Below are 20,777 nucleotides of genomic sequence, written 5' to 3' on the forward strand. Positions count from 1 at the left end.
ATTGTTGTCCTCTTGTGACATGGTGGTTGGTTAAAATCACTTGCGCTTTGGAGGGGCAGAGCCAGACCAGACGCAACGAATGATATTGGATCTTTAAAAAACTGAAAAAACAAAAGGCACCGCACTGCTGTGCTGAGACTCATTGGGGTTCATTGCAAATATAGCGCCAGCCAGTGCATCGGTTAGACGCACAATAACGGCATATTTGGGATCAGTTTCCACTCCTTTGGGATAATGTTTCCCATTTAATCTGGATCAACCACGGGCGGCTGCATATGAGTTGAAAACTTTTCCGTTTTAAGAAAATCCCGGATGTCTGCCCTGCAAGCGTAATTGTATCTCGACAGTCTTGTGAAAGAGATGCGTAAAAGTGTGGAGTGTTGCTCGTTGTTCAATCTTCCCAAATGACCGGCGACCGTTTTACCACGAACATGACTGTGTAAACTAACATTATTTGTTATTATTTTATAGTTTTTATTTTCTCATATCTCCACTGCACTTGATCGCAAACGATGCAGGTCCTACTGTTTGCTACGGTTCTTTACTATATCGTGAACTTCGTCGGGGCTGAGCCCAACCCAAAATGCTCGGAGCGGTGCGACGTGAGCACTTGCCCCAGCCCTAGCTGCGCGATGGGGTACGTTCCAGACCGATGCAACTGCTGCCTGGTTTGCGCCCAGGGAGAAAGCGATCCATGCGGGCGCAAAGATGACCTACCCTGCGGTGATGGACTCGAATGCAAGCACCCGGCCGGAAAGCGGCTAGCCAAGGGCTTTTGTCAGTGCAAATTGGGTCACAAAGTTTGCGGCAGTGACGGCGTTACCTACGGGAACGTGTGTCAGCTGAAGGCGCAGAGTAGGAAGGCTCTGCAGCAGGGGCTGCCTGCCATCACCTCCGTCCAGAAGGGACCATGCGAAATCAACAATAACAAAGGTAAGTCATTTGTGTCTAAAAAGAAAACAACAATAACAGTTGCAACATACAGGTATACTGTAGCTCAACATTAATCAGTAACAGCATAAATGTATGGGCTGCAAACACTGTTGCACTTCATGCAATAGACATGGATGGATAATGTAATAGATGTTTATATATAGTGCACTACTTTTTTGGGGGGCTCAATGCACTATATAGGGAATAGGGTGCCATTTGAGACATAAATATAGTCTAGGCTAGAGGAATATAATTAGCAACCCCTAAACACCTCCTTTGTCAAAAGGGGAAGACAGCAGACTGTCTGGGTCATTAAAGTTAAACCCTACAACTTTGCCCCTAGACACTGACCTGAGGCCAGGTTTGTGTTTCTCCAAATCATTTAGTTTAAGATTGGGGGAGCGAAACGGATCACCATCATTATTCTCAGCCAGACTCCCTATAGATTACAGTCTCACACGATGAAACTAATGACCAGCCACTGAATGACTGAGTTCACTTGTCAGAATGTAATGTTTGTTTTCCTGTCTATTTTTTTTATCAGGCTTTCCTGTGTTCTTTTTTTCTCCTAATACCCAGCAAAAACAAAAGCGTTTAGTGTGAAAAAACAGAAAAAATAACAAAATTATGATTGTTATCCTATGTGCATTGTAGTGGCCATTAGGTAAAATAAACATGACAGTAAATGGGGACAGTAGACACAAAACATAGTTGGCACATCCTGATGTCCACTACAGAGGACATTTATTGTTGTTATTTAGCTCTTATATAATGCTAGCACATTTGGTTCCTTAGAAGTGGCTTCAATGTAAGTTTTTGGTTTCCCGTTGGTTCTGGTAAAATGTTTTTAAAAATGAATGTTCTGAGAAGTGAAAATGTATCTCGCTCTGGGCATGTTAATTTTAGGTTGTAGGGAGGTTCTGAGAACGTTTTACTATGGTTCCCTGAATGTTTTCCTGGGAGGTTTTATTAACATTCTGAGAACTACAATTATGTTATTTGAATGTAATTACATAACATTCTAAATGTAAAGGTCATTTGGAGGTTTTTGAATAACTTCCTTAAAACTTTCACTGAATGTGTCAATAAGACTTTTAATAAGACTGCTAGCTTAGGTTAACTGTTTTGAACTTCAAGCACAGATATCATGCAAACACATTTATTTTTTACTGTGTCATGGCATCAGTGAGATTCAAACACTATTATATTCTGTTCTCTATCCATGGAATTAGTCTACTGCACCACCAGGATGGAGCTAGTATGCCATGGTTTATTTTAAACTTATACAAAGCTGTTCATTTTAGTCTTTTCAAACAGAACCCATTTCAAAGGAAATGTTAAGATCAGGTGCGGCTAGTTAGTGGGTGCGGCCAACACACCTGAACACACTTAACAAGATAAGAGGTTAGAGAGAATTCTGTTGACGCTGAGAACGGAATGTATATGTTTTTAAATAACATTCTTAGAACGTTTTTTGAATGTTACTAATGTTTTCTTGTGTTTTTTTTGGATGGAAAGTTTTCTTAAAATGTTCAGAGAACACGACTTTAAATATAACATCAAGGAAACCTGCAGAAAACGCTATGCTGAAGTACTGATATTCCCACAGAAGAACGTTGTTTCTTAATGTTCTCTGAATGTTCTGAGAACATTACTTTAAATAGAACCATAAGGAAACCTGTAGGAAACGTTATGCTGAAGTATTGAAATTCACACAGAGAACATAACCAATGTCAAAGCAGTTTTGAAAACGTTCCTAGAACATTACCAAAAAAATTAAATAATGTAACTATTTTTGAACTTTTATGAAGTGTTCCGTTATAAAGTAATAAAATACCAAGAAAATAGCGTTATTTTGTCAAGTTAAGAGACCATTCCCAGAATGACCATTCTGAGAATGTTGGGGGAAGTTTGAATGCAATACAACGATAGGACAACAACGCTCTCACCAAGCCCTAAGAAACACATGGTTGTCAGAACGTTATGTGCTAGCTGGGACTGCTCAGTAACCTCACCAAACTATTCCTGAGATATTTACATATAGAAAAAATCTGAATATCAAACTCACAAATATGATAATTACACAATTATACACACTTACCATAAAATTGCTGGGTCTCAGGAGGTTATAGGCATTTCCTGGCCAAAGGTGGCAGTTGCCTTGGTTTCCATTCAGAACGTTTTCATAATGCCACTTCATAATGCCCAAGAAGCCGGTGTTTTGTAGGATATATTGGCACGGATGTTGCAAACCTTATATGATATGATACACACTACTGTTCAAAAGTTTGGGCTCACTTAGAAATGTCCTTGTTTTTGAAAGAAACTCCGGGATGCTGGCCTTCTAGGCAAAGTTCCTTTGTCCAGTGTCTGTGTTCTTTTGCCCATCTTAGTCTTTTATTTTTATTGGCCAGTCTGAGATATGGCTTTTTCTTTGCAACTCTGCCAAGAAAGCCAGCATTCCGGAGTTGCCTCTTCACTGTTGACGTTGAGACTGGTGTTTTACCCATACTATTTAATGAAGCTGCCAGTTGAGGACTTGTGAGGTGTCTGTTTCTCAAACTAGACACTCTAATGTACTTGTTCTCTTGCTCAGTTGTGCACCGGGGCTTCCCACTCCTCTTTCTATTCTGGTTAGGGCCAGTTTGCGCTATTCTGTGAAGAGAGTAGTACACAGCGTTGCACGAGATCTTCAGTTTCTTGGCCATTTCTCGCATGGAATAGCCTTAATTTCTCAGAACAGGAATAGACTGACAAATTTCAGAAGAAAGGTCTTTGTTTCTAGCCATTTTGAGCCTGTAACCGAACTCACTAATGCTGATGCTCCAGATACTCAACTAGTCTAAGAAAGCCCATTTTTATTTCTTATTTAATCAGAACAATAATTGTCAGGTGTGCTAACATAATTGCAAAAGGGTTTTCTAATGATCAATTAGGCTTTTAAAAGGATAAACTTGGATTAGCTAACACAACGTGCCATTGGAACGTAGAAGTGATAGATGCCGATAATGGGCCTTTTTACGCCTATGTAAATATTCCATAAAAAATCTGCCGTTTCCAGCTACAATAGTCATTTACAACATTAACAATGTCTACACCCTATTTCTGATCAATTTGATGTTATTTTGATGTGCTTTTCTTTCAACAACAAGGACATTTCTAAGTGACCCCAAACTTTGGAACGGTAGTGAATATGTGTATGACATTAGCATATGATGATATGGTATTATTCAGTCGAATACTATACCAACATATGAACCCATTTAACTTACAACGTGTATTTGCACACAAGGCATTGAGTTATTCCAGCTGGAATGCAATTTTAACTCATCAGCATTCAGGATTAGACCCACCCTTTGTTTAAAAGAATGTACCACCATAGAGATTCTATTAAATTACTAGAGGGGATATGTCATCAACTCAAAGTTCCATAATGGGGCAAAAATGGCAGCCATTTCGGTCAGAGAGAAATCCAAAACCAGTTTAAATTAAATTAATGGCAGTATAGGCATACGTAATGCATTCCTTGCTTTTACTTTTGCAGGAAAATAAAAGTTAGGCAGGCATGTGATGTCTTAGAAATTGTGTAATGGAATTATAGTCAACCTAAAATATTGTCATATCATTATAAATAGAGTTTATACAGGTTTTATACCAATTTTCTGTATAAATAGATAATAATAAATAATAAGATATAGTTTCTCGTACACCGAATTCATTGAAAGATAGGCCTTTCAAATTGGGCAATTATTTGACCTGACCCAAATAATACTTTCTCACTAATGAGGGAAACAGAATTGGATTGTAATGTGTGGCATAGACATCACTGTTTACCTAAGGATACTTAGGAAGCACGAAGGCCTATGAAAAATTATGGCATATCCGATTTGATCACAAGAGGGCTTAATGGTGTGAGGTACTTTTAAAGCATGTAGCATACTTGGGTTCAACTACTATTTGAAATCATGTTGACTGTGCAATTGGGCTTGATTGAGTTTACCTGGTGCAATGGAACCAATAGATGTGTTTGAAAAATTGAAAGACCCATGACCCAAGATTGAAAGACCCATGTCTGCTCATATGACTGAGTACATGGAGTTTGTAAGAAGAGGGATAAGGATGACTGACTGATGAGATTTCTGCACCTAATCTGATCTGCTCGTTGGTCGAAATCATCCATGAGCCAATTAGAATGAAGGGCTTTGTAGAGAACTCACACATAAAGATTTGTGATTGGTGGCATTTTATCTGAATTTTTCCAATAATTGGCCAATTACTTAAGTTTCCTTTAACTAAACGGATCATTGCCAGTGCTGCATTACAGTGTGGGATTGTTGAGTTAGGAGTAGAGATATCTATAAGTAGTACTAGGAGAGGAGTACTGTTTCCATGTTGTTTTTACTTCTCAGATCTCACGTACTTTTCACTTGCCTCATGTCTCAGTCTATATGGCTATGTTTAAACAGGCTGGCCAATTCTGATCTTTTTCCACTAATGGATATTTTGATCAGCCATAATAATTGGGCAAAAGAATTACTCACTCTTACTTCAGTCAAATACTATATCATCATATGAACCCATTCAACGTACAACATGTATTCCAACACAAGTCATCCTTGAGTTATTTCAGATAGGCCTACTACCACTTTAGACTAAACCTAAAATGATCTTGTCATTATCATTAGGATGGGCTGGCCTTCAGGCTAATGACATGTTTAGTATCTTCAAACTGTTCTTCGATCAAAAAACACATTTTCCAGAGTCATCTCAAAGCTTTTTGGCCACCACTCAGGATAATAGTAGCCTGTAGTCCCAAACAAAACAGCACAAACAAATCTGGGAGCAGGCTAGAATAATGGCCTAGTTGGGTTTTTCCATGGTTACTGTCAAGATTGTGCCATCCACTGGTTTGGTTTTCTAATGCTTGATTAACCAACTGAAGAGGGCCAATTTGTAGCCGAGTGCTGAAATATGCTCTTCTGAGATTCCCCTTTGCTTGCATGTTTAATTCTACACTCCCTTACCCAACAATTTACAATTGGTTAGGAGGATGACCATAGCCAAATATTTGATTAGCAAATGGATAGGATGTGTTGGGAATAGTTCTAAAATGTAGAGCCAGATGTAGAGCCATGTGGTCTAAAATGTAGAGCCACGTAGAGTCTAAAATGTAGAGCCATGTAGAGTCTAAAATGTAGAGCCAGATGTAGAGCCATGTAGAGTCTAAAATGTAGAGACAGGAGTTTTTCCCTGACCATGTGACCTGACTAAGAAAAACTCTGGACCATAGTTATAGAAAGTTTTTCCCGAGCAGGTCATCTGTGCAGGAAAAACTCCTGGCCCTGCTAACACTGCATGAGATGAATAGGAGTAACTGAATGGACATCATGCTTTTCATATTTAGGTCACTAGTACACTGCCAGCTAGTTCCAGGACAGGGTGTGTTGTTTGTCTGCTCTCTAAAATCAGCTGTGTAACCTGATTGTTTATACGAGCCAAGGCGATCATACGCACGCACACATGCATGCACATACACGCACACACACATAGCCAAGGCAGTCTAGTCACAGGAAACCACGGCCAGCTGAGGAGAACAAACGCCAGCCAGCGGAGCAGACCGCCATGTGCTGGAAATAACCGACCGTAATTAACATTAGTTTACTGCAGCACGCCACACACACAAGCACACACACTCACGCACAGGCCACTAAAGGCTTTTTCATGGCCCTGAAGGAGCACAGCCCGGTGAAACTACCCAGCTGTTTTTATACCAAATTACTGAGGTTTCATGTAGGAAGGGGTGGAGTATAGAAAACAAATATTGAAGGGTATTGCAAAGGAAGTTCACCTAAGAACCTGTACTCGTCAGACTAAAGAAAATATGTGTTATTGCTATTTTAATGTTGTTGCTGTTCTTGTGGCTATTTTTAAAGTCAAGTTTTTACTGACCACTTGATCAAACCTGAAAACACTCCTTGCCCTGGGGGTGGCAGGGTAGCCTAGTGGTTAGAGCATTGGACTAGTAACCAAAAGGTTGCAAGTTCAAATCCCCGAGCTGACAAGGTACAAAATCTGTCGTTCTGCCCCTGAACAGGCAGTTAACCCACTGTTCCTAGGCCGTCATTGAAAATAAGAATTTGTTCTTAACTGACTTGCCTAGTAAAATAAAGGTAAAATAAAAATAAAATACTTTGTGACCACTTTTAAGCAGTGCATTTAATAAAAGCGTTACACAACATTATTAAGGCTCATACATGCTTATAACAAGTTATACATCATTATATGTGGATGGTTTAAGTGAAGCGTTTCCAATATATTATTTTCCTGCACATAAGGTGGCAGGTAACATGTTAAGAAGCGATCGTACTATTGCTGGAGAGGTGAGAGTGTAGAGCAGTGACTGTGTTATATTATTAACATGAGTAATTCTTCCCGCTAGTATAGGTACTTCACACCCCACCAGTCCCAGGTACAAGTTTAACTTCATCGCTGACGTGGTTGAGAAGATTGCGCCGGCTGTTGTCCACATTGAACTTTTCCTCAGGTACGGTGTGTTTGTGTAGGCAGACTCACGCACAATCTTATGTCGTACTACAGTGTGTGTTGTGTCTGTAAAGTATGTGTAATGATGGTTGAACCAAAATAATCATTTTTATCACATATAACTAACAGGTAGTAACTTCACAACAGTGTAGATGTTATGTAATCTCTCATCATAAGCAATAAACACAAAACCCATCACAGTAAACTCTTGTATTGTTGTTGTTCTATCTTGACCTCTTTTGAGCTCTATATTGACCTCTTGACCCCCAGGCACCCTCTGTTCGGCCGGAATGTCCCTCTGTCCAGTGGGTCAGGCTTTGTGATGTCAGACACAGGTTTGATAGTGACCAACGCCCATGTAGTCTCCAGCACCAGGCCTGTGTCGGGCCGTCAGCAGCTCAAGGTCCAGATGCACAACGGTGACGTCTACGAAGCGACCATCAAGGACATCGATAAGAAGTCAGACATCGCCACCATCAAAGTCAACCCACTGGTGAGAGGAATGTGTCTCGGGATTGGGGTCAATTTCGTTTCAATTCCAGTCCATTCAGGAAGTACACTGAAATTCCTAATCCAATTGGACTTGAAAGGTTGTTTACTTTCTGAATTAGATATTGCGTAAGAGTCCGACAAAAGACATGCTGCTTTTTTTTTGTTTTAGGCGTGTTCTTATGCATAGGCCTATTGTCAGATCTCTAGACCTATTGTTCATTGTACTGAGACATATGCGACAACTTCTTGTTGTTTGTGGTCAGAGGAAGACTGACGCTGAATTTTTTCAAATGGAACCGTCCAAATACTATGTTCTGGTTCACATAATAGCTGTATTGTATTCTACAATAAGAAGGTCTTACTGTTAAAAACAGGGGGAATAGGAACAAAGAAACAACAAAGAAAAGAAAAAACCCAGGGCGAATTCCTGTACGTTAATGAGATGAATAGCTATTTGATGGATGTCATGAATGTCTGAGGTCACAAATAGTTATGACTGATGTCATATCCTGTTTGTGATAGGATTAATCAGGCGTGGTGAAACACAGGTCAATTCAATTCACCCCTGGGTTTAAGCTGAAGGTTTTAGGCCCAGGTGCATAGATTATGACACGGACCCTACCACTTTAGGGATAAGTAGGGGGATTTTAAGATGGGCCAGTCAACCATATTACGTAAGTGTTCAATCAACGAAAGCCCCTAAAGTCTCCAAAACAATGGATCTGCCTACCGAGAGAAAGACAGGGAAACGCGTGAGCAGTGAGAAAGACCTCAAAGAATTCCTACACAGCCCGGTCCCTCTCTCTTTAACTCTATTTCTGAATCTCACATCACGATATGAGTCAGAAACATGTATTCTAGTGTCAAAATGTACTGCAAAGTTTAAAAAGGATAATTAATATACAAATATTGAAAGCATTTAATGAGACAACTAAAAGAGGCACCCAAATTACCCCCCTTTAACGCTTCTCTCCATCACCCCTCTCATTCTATCCCCTTCCTCCCTCTCAGAAAAAGCTCCCGGTGCTGTTGCTAGGCCACTCGGCCGACCTTAGACCTGGTGAGTTTGTGGTTGCCATTGGCAGCCCCTTCGCTCTCCAGAACACGGTTACCACAGGGATCGTGAGCACTGCACAGAGAGACGGGAAGGAGCTGGGCATCAGAGACTCTGACATGGACTATATACAGACGGACGCCATCATCAACGTGAGACAATCAATTCTATTCAATTTAGCTTAACTTTATTTAAAGGGCAATTATAGCAGACTTCACTTACAACCAACTCAAAAGGCTGTCTAGCTGTCAGACAACTACATACACATCCCATTGATTGACTGAATAATTGATTGATTTATTGTTTTTGATATTTTCTCAGTATGGAAATTCAGGCGGACCTCTAGTTAACTTGGTAAGTGTTATGTCGGGCCCCCAACACTTTTTCACGATCTTCACTGTGATTGATATTGAGTAGAGGCAGTAGTGAGACAGCCATAGAGCTTTTTTAAATACACCAGTATGAAAGTATCCCAAGATGGCCATCTTTTTGGTCACGTTACCAGGATGTTAATGTCTATTGTAGTGTTCTATTTAATTCAATGGAGCCAGCCCTGTTCTAAAACCCTAATAACCTGTCACCCTGTATTGTCTGCCATCAGGACGGGGAGGTGATCGGTATCAGTTGTGATCCAGTTCCTATTCGTAACACTCTGTTAAGTTGTTTGTCTGACTGCCACCAGGACGGGGAGGTGATTGGCATCAACACTCTGAAAGTGGCTGCTGGGATCTCCTTCGCCATCCCTTCTGATAGGATCACACGCTTCCTCAAGGAATCAATGGACAAGCAGAGCAAAGGTAGGCCCGCACCTCCCCTCTGATAGGACAACACACTTCCTCAACGAATCAATGGACAAGCAGAGCAAAGGTAACTATGTCTGAGATAGCCAGACAGCTATTAGCTACTGGTATGATCACATTATAATTCAACAAAGGCAAATAATGTATTATTATGTATGTTAAAGGCAAATTATTGTTTTTTTCTTTTAAAGAAGTGAGATCATTGAAGAAACGGTTCATTGGAATAAGGATGCTCACCATCAACCCAGCGTAAGTCTTCTGCAAGAATGACACTGTGCAATACTACACTTACCAATAATAGTGTGTTAAACCAAGACAGACGTTTCTAATTCGTCTTGTGTAGGCTGGTTGAGGAGCTGAAGCAGCAGAACCCAGACTTCCCTGATGTCTCTAGTGGGATCTACGTCCATGAAGTGGTGCCTCACTCTCCTGCACAGAAGTAGGTGGCCTCAGTCAAAGCTACCATACACTGTGCAAATAGCATAGTTTCCCTGAGAAGGGTCAATGTGACTTTGTATGGAAATTTAGCATGGACTATTTCATTACATCTCTTGGTTTTCTTAAAGAAGTAATTTATCACTCTCTTTCATACTTTGAATATCTTTACCCACGTGTCTCTCTTTGCACTATAGCCTTCCTCATCTCAAAATAATGTGTTTTTACCCTCATCCTCCTTTCTACACACAGAGGTGGTATCCGAGACGGTGACATCATCGTGAAGCTGAACGGCCGTCCTCTGCTGACCACAGCTGATCTACAAGGGGCGCTCACGGAGGAGACAGCCCTGCTGCTGGAGGTCAGGAGGGGCAACGACGACCTGCTCTTCAACATCCAGCCTGATGTCATTATGCAGTAACTCAGTAAACATGAAGACATTGACCAGGAGTACTGTACTCAAGATATATTTCTATCGGACCATTCTGTAAACGTTAGAACGTCACTCATGAACATGCTCCCAGCTGTTCAACATCGAGCCAGGCGACGTCTTCATGCAGTAATCACAGCAACCGTGGTGTGGAACCCGTGAGACTGAAAAAGTATACTGACCAAACAAAACAAAAACTCTGGTTGAGAGCCCTATACACTGATAAAGCTGCCCCTATAGTCACTGACCTAAGATCAGTTTGTATTTGTTTTGGGAGGGTAAAACTGATCCTAACTCGGTGCCTAAAGGGTGACTTTTAACTACTCCGAGCCATGGGGAGAACGCTCAACAAACAAGTCAAGAAACCGAAAACTGTGTTTGTTGGAACCTTGATCTGGAAACAACAGAGACTGACTGACCCTTGCTTGGTAAATCCAGCCAGAAAAGTCTCTGGGGTCTGGATGCATTTAGGACTGAATGTTGGAACGCCCAGTGAAATGAAACACTTGATTTTTAGTATTGTTGTATTTGTGTTTTGTATCATCTGTCTTTGTCAAAGCATACCAGCTGTTTTTTGAGACTCACTTACTCCCAATGCAACTGATCATTGGTAAGACAAGTTTAGCATGTAGTTTAATTCAAAGATTTGTCCATCGTTTACACTGCTTTTATGGCCTTTTTTAAAAATCTGTTGAACAGAACTTATTTCTGTACATGCGAGTACAGTAGCTATGTGTCCAATGCTTTCCGTTTGAAACCATTCCATAATCAACTGTTAATGTTGTGTTTGGGTCAGTTATACTTTGAAAGAAAGACCAGAATTTGGTCAGGAATGTTCAGTTGGAAGACCACATTTTTTATTCAACTGGTAAAATGTAAGCAAATGTCTGTTTGAATCTCACTGTTACTGGATTCTTGATGTCTTCTACTATAACCGACCCATTGGGAACACTTTACATGAATGTCCTAAGGGTTTATAAAGGGTTTGTAAAGGTGCTATAAGCAGTTTTATAAACACTTTACAACATTGACCTGTGCTTATAGCATGAATAAATCAATTCCCTTTACAGTCAGTTACTTATATCTTAATCATCATGACTTAAGAACAGATTGAATGTTTACAAATCTGGATTCCTTTACCAACAGGCTATGTCAATGGGAGTCATTGTTTTAGTTTTTGCTACTTTTTATAATGTGTATAAAATCAAATAAATTGCTGTGTAGGACGTTCTTGCATTAGATGCAGTGAGACGTGTGTGTGCGTACATGCGTGTGTGGGTGGGATTCCTTTGACAACATTCTGCTGTACTTGGACATGGTTGACGAGGAAGTTAGGAATGTTTACTGCTGCAGGCTGTAAGGAGCTTAGCCTTGTTTAAGTACAATCAGGTTATTGTGGCTGCGCTATATATATATATAGCAGCCAGATATATATATATATAGACAAACAGACAGACAGACAGACAGACAGACAGACAGACAGACAGACAGACAGACAGACAGACAGACAGACAGACAGACAAGGGGGCATACTTTTCCATCCTCCACCAGCACAATCGGTCATCGGGTAAGGTGAAGATGTATTTATGTTAAGTTAAGGGTCCTAAAAATAGTCGTACACTTTTACTTGTCTTGTCACAGGTCATAAATGTATGTCTAATGTCCTAGGAGGATGTCTGAAAGGAAACTGGGAGAGTTTCATACACCATTCACTTCCATGGTAGACTTGACCCATATTCTGGTCGGCCAGAGAGTCTGCGTATTGTTGGCTAATCTCCTTAATGCAGCTACTACTAATTTAGCTCTGTATACAAACGTGACATGTTGCTATGGCAGAAAGAAAATTCAAACAAAGATTTAATTGCAACTCATATCTAAGTGGGTGCTCGTGCTGGCCCCTTTTTTCCCCCATTTCTGATGTGATGGATCGTTCGCTCCAAGGACCCTTTGATTTATTTACTTAAGAGGATGAGTTGAGCATGTTGGAAATCTTGCGACTAGCTCGGAAAGACAGTACCGTGCAGTATCAGAGTCCTCACTGCTGCTCGATCATCCTATTTTACCAACTTAATTGAGGGAAATAAGAACAATCCAAAATGTATTTTTGATACTGTCGCAATGCTAACGAAAAAGCAGCATTCCCCAAGAGAGGATGGCTTTCACTTCAGCAGTAATAAATTCATGAATATCTTTGAGGAAAAGATCATGATCATTAGAAAGCAAATTACGGACTCCTATTTAAATCTGCGTATTCCTCCAAAGCTCAGTTGTCCTCAGTCTGCACAACTCTGCCAGGACCTAGGATCAAGGGAGACACTCAAGTGTTTTAGTACTATATCTCTTAACACGATGATGAAAATAATCATGGCCTCTAAACCTTCAAGCTTCATACCTATCATACCCACCCTATTCCAACTAAACTACTGAAAGAGCTGCTTCCTGTGCTTGGCCCTCCTATGTTGAACATAATGAACGGCTCTCTATCCACTGGATGTGTACCAAACTCACTAAAAGTGGCAGTAATAAAGCCTCTCTTGAAAAAGCCAAACCTTGACCCAGAAAATATAAAAAACTATCGGCCTATATCGAATTTCCCATTCCTCTCAAAAAAAATGTAAAAGCTGTTGCACGGCAACTCACTGCCTTCCTGAAGACAAACAATGTATGCGAAACACTTCAGTCTGGTTTTAGACCCCATCATAGCACTGAGACTGCACTTGTGAAGGTGGTAAATTACCTTTTAATGGCGTCAGACCGAGGCTCTGCATCTGTCCTCGTGCTCCTAGACCTTAGTGCGGCTTTTGATACCATCGATCACATCATTCTTTTGGAGAGATTGGAAACCCAAATTGAAAGAAAGATATCAGTTTGTCCTCTGACAAGTCACTGTAAATGTCGGTGTTCCTCAAGGTTCAGTTTTAGGACCACTATTGTTTTCACTAAATATTTGACTTCTTGGTGATGTCATTCGGAAACACAATGTTAACTTTCACTGCTATGTGGATGACACACAGCTGTACATTTCGATGAAACATGGTGAAGCCCAAAATTGCCCTAACTAGAAGCCTGTGTTTCAGACATAAGGAAGTGGATGGCTGCAAAAGTTCTACTTTTAAACTCAGACAAAACAGAGATGCTTGTTCTAGGTCCCAAGAAACAAAGAGATGTTCTGTTGAATCTGACAATTAATCTTGATGGTTGTTCAGTCGTCTCAAATAAAACGGTGAAGGACCTCTGCATTACTCTGGACCCTGATCTCTCTTTTGACGAACATATCAAGACTGTTTCAAGGACAAAGCTTTTTTCCATCTACGTAACATTGCAAAAATCAGAAACTTTCTGTCCAAAAATGATGCAGAAAAATTAATCCATGCTTTTATCACTTCTAGGTTAGACCACTGCAATGCTCTACTTTCCAGCTACCCGGATAAAGCACTAAATAAACTTCAGTTAGTGCTAAACTTGGCTGCTAGAATCTCGACTAGAACCAAAAAAAAAATGATCATATTACTCCAGTGCTAGCCTCTCTACACTGGCTTCCTGTTAAGGCAAGGGTTGATTTCAAGGTTTTACTGCTAACATACAAAGAATTACATGGGCTTGCTCATGCCTATCTTTCCGATTTGGTCCTGCCACACATACCTACACGTACGCTACGGTCACAAGACGCAGGCCTCCTAACTGTCCCTATAATTTCTAAGCAAACAGCTGGAGGCAGGGCTTTCTCCTATAGAGCTCAATTTTTATGGAATGGTCTGCCTACCCATGTGAGAGACGCAGACTCAGTCTCAACCTTTAAGTCTTTATTGAAGACTCATCTCTTCAGTAGGTCCTATGATTGAGTGTAGTATGGCCCAGGAGTGAGAAGGTGAATGGAAAGGCACTGGAGCAACGAACTGCCCTTGCTGTCTCTGCCTCTAACCCTGCCTCTGACCCTATTACAGGGGCTGAGTCACTGGCTTACTGGTGCTCTTCCATGCCGTCCCTAGGAGGGGTGTGTCACTTGAGTGGGTTGAGTCACTGACGTGATCTTCCTGTCTGGGTTTTGCCCTCCCCCATTGGGTTGTGCCGTGGCGGAGATCTTTGTGGGCTATACTCGGCTTTGTCTCAGGATGGTAAGTTGGTGGATGAAGATATCCCTCTAGTGGTGTGGGGGCTGTGCTTTGGCAAAGTGGGTGGGGTTATATCCTGCCTGTTTGGCCCTGTCCGGGGGTATCGTCGAGATGGGGCCACAGTGTCTCCCAACCCCTCCCGTCTCAGCCTCCAGTATTTATGCTGCAGTAGTTTATGTGTCGGGGGGCTAGGGTCAGTATGTTATATCTGGAGTATTTCTCCTGTCTTATCCAGTGTCCATTGTGAATTTAGGTATTCTCTCTCTCTCTCTCTCTCTCTCTCTCTCTCTCTCTCTCTCTCTCTCTCTCTCTCTCTCTCTCTCTTCTTGCCTTTCTAGGGAGTTTTTCCTAGCCACCGTGCTTCAACACCTGCATTGTTTGCTGTTTGGGGTTTTAGGCTGGGTTTCTGTACAGCACTTTGAGATATCAGCTGATGTAAGAAGGGCTTTATAAATACATTTGATTTTATTCTCTCCCTGTACCCGGTGAATAGGGCTATACTTGTAACTGCAGATCTATTGTTTATGAAGTATAACAACCTTATTGGGTGTGCCTCGACTAATAGTCTTGCCAGTGTGAAATCTCTCTTGGATCACATAAAACAATAACATTCTTTTGGACTGGGTTCAGTTTTCCCCCATCAATATTGACTATATGACTTAGGTCATGGTTTATCCATCTTGCTCAAGCATAACCCTCCCGAAACACTTTATGAATATTATCATCACAATAGGGTGCTGACTTTCACCTCAACTTCACACTTAACCCAATGAGTAACCAATCACCATTTGGAACTTGGAACAGATCCCTCAAGGCGTAAGGAACAGCCAAGGAACACATTTGGTTTAAAGCTTTGTGATTCCAGAAACGATTTCTTGGTAAAAGGTATTAAAAAGAAACTCAATCTATTCTCCATCCTGCTTTAGTTTGAGTCTCTCAAACAAAGAGAAGAAACCAGGGGCCATATGTATCAAGCGTCTCAGAGTAGAATAGCTGATATGGAATCAGGTCCCTCCTGTCCAAATAATCTAATTTATTATAACCTAAAATGCCAAACTGATTCAACATTAGCATTCCTATGGTTTCTCAATACAGGTCCTTATTCCAGAGGTTGAAACATTGAAGAAAGTCCAGATAGAAATACATCATGTTGAACAGATAATATTCTTTGTCAGAGAGCATAATCTATCATGTCTGCTCTATAAATTACATTTCTATCTGCAACACTAACGTTTCAGCCTTGTGAACACATTGGAAGATTTACTCAGACATACAGGAGATTTGTTGGTGGTTAAGACAACGAGATATGGGTGATTCTACAGAAGTGGTGCAAATTACAGTCCCACGCAAAAAAACTATGGAGAAAAAAACAACAGTTATGTCTCCAATCTTAAGACATTTACTTACATCATGACATGTTCTAATTCAATCCAAAGTAATAACAAACATCTTGTTAAATTAATACAGTACGGGGCCTCCCGGGTGGCGCAGTGGGTTCTGGGTTCGCGCCCAGGCTCTGTCGTAACCGGCCGCGACCGGGAGGTCCGTGAGGCGACGCACAATTGGCCTAGCATCGTCCGGGTTAGGGAGGGTTTGGCCGGTAGGGAAATCCTTGTCTCATCACACACCAGCGACTCCTGTGGTGGGCCGGGCGCAGTGCACGCTAACCAAGGTTGCCAGGTGCACAGTGTTTCCTCTGACACATTGGTGCGGCTGGCTTCCGGCGCTGTGATGGCACTGTGTTAAGAAGCAGTGCGGCTTGGTTGGGTTGTGTATCGGAGGACGCATGACTTTCAACCTTCGTCTCTCTCCCGAGCCTGTACGGGAGTTGTAGCGATGAGACAAGATAGTAGCTACTAAAACAATTGGATACCACGAAATTGGGGAGAAAAAGGGGTAAAATAAAAAAAATAAAAAATTCAATTTAAAAAATGAATACAGTACAAAGTCATTGTTTGTACAGTTATTTCTATTGAGAGGTTGCTGTCCCAAACCCTGACTCCTAAACTTCATGTTTGAAAATAAAGCAATTCATGATTTGTCATTTTTTAACACAATTGTAACATCTTGAGTCGTACTATTATTACATTATTATGATTTTTAAAAAATGTAACCTTCATTTAACTCGACAGGTCAATTTACAATGACAGCCTACCGGGGAACAGTGGGTTAATAATTAAAATTCCTCAAACATAGAAGTATTATACACCATTTTAAAGACAAACTTCTTGTAAGTCCAACCACAGTGTCCGATTTTAAAAAGGCTTTACTACGAAAGCACACCAAACGATTATGTTAGGTCAGCGCCTAGTCACAGAAAACCATACAGCCATTTTCCAGCCAAGGAGAGGGCTCACAAAAGTCAGAAATAGCGATTAAATTAATCACTAACCTTTGATGATCTTCATCAGATGGCACTCATAGGACTTCATGTTACACAATACATGTATGTTTTGTTCGATAAAGATCATATTTATATCCAAAAATCTCAGTTTACATTGGCTCGTTATGTTCAGAAATGCATTGTCTTAAACAAACATCCGGTGAAAGTGCAGAGAGCCACATCAAATTACAGAAATACTCATCATAAACATTGATCTAAGATACAAGTGTTTAACATACATTTAAAGATAAACTTCTCCTTAATGCAACTGCTGTGTCAGATTTCAAAAGGCTTTACGGCGAAAGCACACTTTGCGATTATGTTAGGTCAGCACCTAGCCACAGAACACCATACAGCCATTTTCCTTCCAAGGAGAGGTGTTACAAAAGTCAGAAATAGATTTCAAATTAATCACTTACCTTTGATGATCTTCATCTGATGGCACTCTCAGGTCTCCATGTTAGACAACAAATGTTCGTTTTGTTCGATAAAGTCCATCATTTATGTCCAAACACCTCCTTTTTGTTCGCGCATTTAGCCCAGTAATCCAAAATGCACACAGCGCAAGCACAAAGTCTAGACGAAAAGTAAAAAAAGTTATATTACAGTTTGTAGAAACATGTCAAACAATGTATAGAATCAATCTTTAGGATGTTTTTATAATAAACCTTCAATAATATTCCAACCGGACAATTCCTTTGTCTTTAGAAATGAAAAGGAACAGAGCTCATGCTCACGGCCGTGCGCGTGACCAAACAAAAGGCTTTCAACCAGACCACTGGTTCAAACAGCTCTTATTCGCTCCCCTTTCATAGTAGAAGCCTGAAATAACATTCTAAAAAAGACTGTTGACATCTAGTGGAAGCCTTAGCAAGTGCAATCTGACCCCATAGACACTGTATATTCGATAGGCAATGACTTAAAAACTACCAATCTCAAATTTCCCACTTCTTGGTTGGATTTTTCTCAGATTTTCACCTGCCATAAGAGTTATGTTATACTCACAGACATCATTCAAACAGTTTTAGAAACTTCATAGTGTTTTCTACCCTAATCTACTAATAATATGCATATCCTAGCCTCTGGGCCTGAGTAGCAGGTAGTTTACTCTGGGCATGCTTTTCATCCGGATGTGAAAATACTGCCCCCTACACCAGTGAGGTTAAGCTACAACCCTACAAATACCACCAGGTGATGGAATTGCACCCCTCTCCAGCATGGTCATATGATGAGTAGTCTGTCTGAAAACATTTTGGAGAGAATTAGGGAGCAAGTTGATAAATCTTCATCTTTTTAAGAAGTATCACTTCTGACCGAACATATGTCAAGAAATATTGTATGGTTTTGGGGAAAAAAATAAAGAAAAAAATAAAATAACATTTGTTGTCGATTAAAATAACATCAATTGATCAGAAATACAGGGTAGACATTGTTAATGTCGTAAATGACTATTGTAGCTGGAAATTGAAGATTTTTTATGGAATATCTACATAGGCGTACAGAGACCCATTATCAGCAGCTATCACTCCTGTGTTCCAATGGCACGTTGTGTTAGCTAATCCAAGTTTATCATTTTAAAAGGCTAATTGATCATTTGAAAACCCTTTTGCAATTATGTTAGCACAGCTGAAAACTGTTGTTCTGATTAAAGAAGCAATACAACTGGCCTTCTTTAGACTAGTTGAGTGTCTGGAGCATCAAGCATTTGTGGGTTTGAGTACAGGCTCAAAATGGCCAAAAACATAGAACTTTCTTCTGAAACTCGTCAGTCTATTCTTGTTCTGAGAAATGAGGGCTATTCCATGCGAGAAATTGCCAAGAAACTGAAGATCTCGTACAACCCTGTGTACTACTCCCTTCACAGAACAGCGCAAACGGGCTCTAAACAGAATAGAAAGAGGAGTGGGCTTTTCTTTAAAAAACAAGTACATTTCTAAATGACCCCAAACTTTTGAACGATACTATTTGCTGGGATGTACATAGCTATGGAGATCATTTAAAGTTCAAAATATGTCAAAATTGTACAAATTGAAATGGTCACAACCGGAACAATTGACACAGTAGAGATATAGAGATCCATTTAAAAGTCACATGCTCCATGCTCTACTAACTGAGCTACAGAGGACCACCATATACAGTTGAAGTTGGAAGTTTACATACACCTGAGCCAAATACATTTAAACTTCGTTTTTCACAATTCCTGACATTTAATCATAGTAAAAATGCCCTGTATTAGGTCAGTTAGGATCACCAGTTTATTTTAAGAATGTGAAATGTCAGAATAAGACGAGAGAGAATTATTTATTTAAGCTTTTATTTCTTTCATCACATTCCCAGTGGGTCAGAAGTTTACATACACTCAATTACTATTTGGCATTGCCTTTAAATTGTTTAACTTGGTTCAAACGTTTCGGGTAGCCTTCCACAAGCTTCCCACAATAAGTTTGCCCATTCCTCCTGACAGAGCTGGTTTAACTGAGTCAGGTTTGTAAGGCCTCCTTGCTCACACAAGCTTTTTCAGTTCTGCCCACAAATTTCCAATAGGTTTGAGGTCAGGGCTTTGTGATGGCCACTCCAATACCTTGACTTTGTTGTCCTAAGCCATTTTGCCACAACTTTGGAAGTATGCCTGGGGTCATTGTTCATTTGGAAGACCCATTTGCGACCAAGCTTTAACCTCCTGACTGATGTCTTGAGATGTTGCTTCAATATAGCCACATAATTTCCCTTCCTCAGGAAGCCATCTATTTTGTGAAGTGCACCAGTCCCTCCTGCAGCAAAGCAACCCCCCCCCCACATGATGCTGTTGTGCTTCTAGGTTGGGATGGTGTTCTTTGGCTTGCAAGCCTCCCCCTTTTTCCTCCAAACATAACGATGGTCATTATGGCCAAACAGTTCTATTTTTGTTTCATCAGACCAGAGGACATTTCTGTTTAAAGGCACAGTCAACTTAGTGTATGTAAACTTCTGACGCACTGGAATTGTGATACAGTGAATTATCAGTGAAATAATCTCTGTAAAGAATTGTTGGAAAAATTACTTGTGTCATGCACAACGTACATGTCCTAACCAACTTGCCAAAACTATAGTTTGTTAACAAGAAATTTGTGGAGTGGTTTAAAAACAAGTTTTAATGACTCCAACTTCAGTGTATGTAAACTTCCGACTTTAACTGTAGGTAGTGGACAAGTGCACACTTCCGGAAAAAGTGTTGAGTCTTGAATTAGATACATAGCCACCAGGGGGGCTCCAACCCTCCAAGAGCCCAAACATCTATTTGTCCAAAACATACAGTAGATATCTATAATGTGCTATACTGTACGGTATGGCACTGTACTGTAATGTACTGTACTCTCCTGTACTGTACACAAGTTTACTCTACTTGAGTTTCTTACAATTAAAGAAAGGGCCCATGGACTCTTAATCTAGTTGCATTGGTCTTGAGATCATTCAACCACATTAATTCCGTCTTTAACTTGTCATGGTCTCAACTCACTGGGTCTGGATATTGGGACCAATGTCCTGGTATAAATCTTGGTCTTGGCTCCAGGATATTTCCTTAGTCTTTGGTTTACAAACCATAGACAACCCAATT

At 40.5% G+C, this 20,777-nt stretch overlaps 1 protein-coding gene across 3 annotated transcripts; it reads left to right on the top strand.

Moving 5' to 3' along the window:
- On the top strand, nucleotides 1-11,913 carry LOC118392182 (serine protease HTRA3). Of its 3 annotated transcripts, none has more exons than XM_035783897.2 (9): nucleotides 15-933; nucleotides 7,378-7,477; nucleotides 7,747-7,969; nucleotides 8,980-9,174; nucleotides 9,344-9,376; nucleotides 9,624-9,819; nucleotides 10,014-10,071; nucleotides 10,166-10,261; nucleotides 10,510-11,913. In XM_035783897.2, the coding sequence occupies exons 1-9, from the start codon at nucleotides 513-515 to the stop codon at nucleotides 10,676-10,678; spliced, it is 1,491 nt and encodes a 496-aa protein (XP_035639790.1). In that variant the 5' UTR covers nucleotides 15-512; the 3' UTR covers nucleotides 10,679-11,913. The 3 variants fall into 3 exon arrangements, 2 of the variants coding, with proteins under 2 accessions (XP_035639790.1, XP_035639791.1); XM_035783898.2 differs by having other exon boundaries at nucleotides 30-933; nucleotides 9,705-9,819; XR_004827318.2 differs by lacking the exon at nucleotides 10,510-11,913 and having other exon boundaries at nucleotides 1-933; nucleotides 9,624-9,889; nucleotides 10,166-10,257.
- The last annotated feature ends 8,864 nt before the right edge of the window (nucleotides 11,914-20,777 follow it).

The sequence above is a fragment of the Oncorhynchus keta genome, chromosome 13, assembly GCF_023373465.1.
Source record: "Oncorhynchus keta strain PuntledgeMale-10-30-2019 chromosome 13, Oket_V2, whole genome shotgun sequence".
NCBI lineage: Eukaryota > Metazoa > Chordata > Actinopteri > Salmoniformes > Salmonidae > Oncorhynchus > Oncorhynchus keta.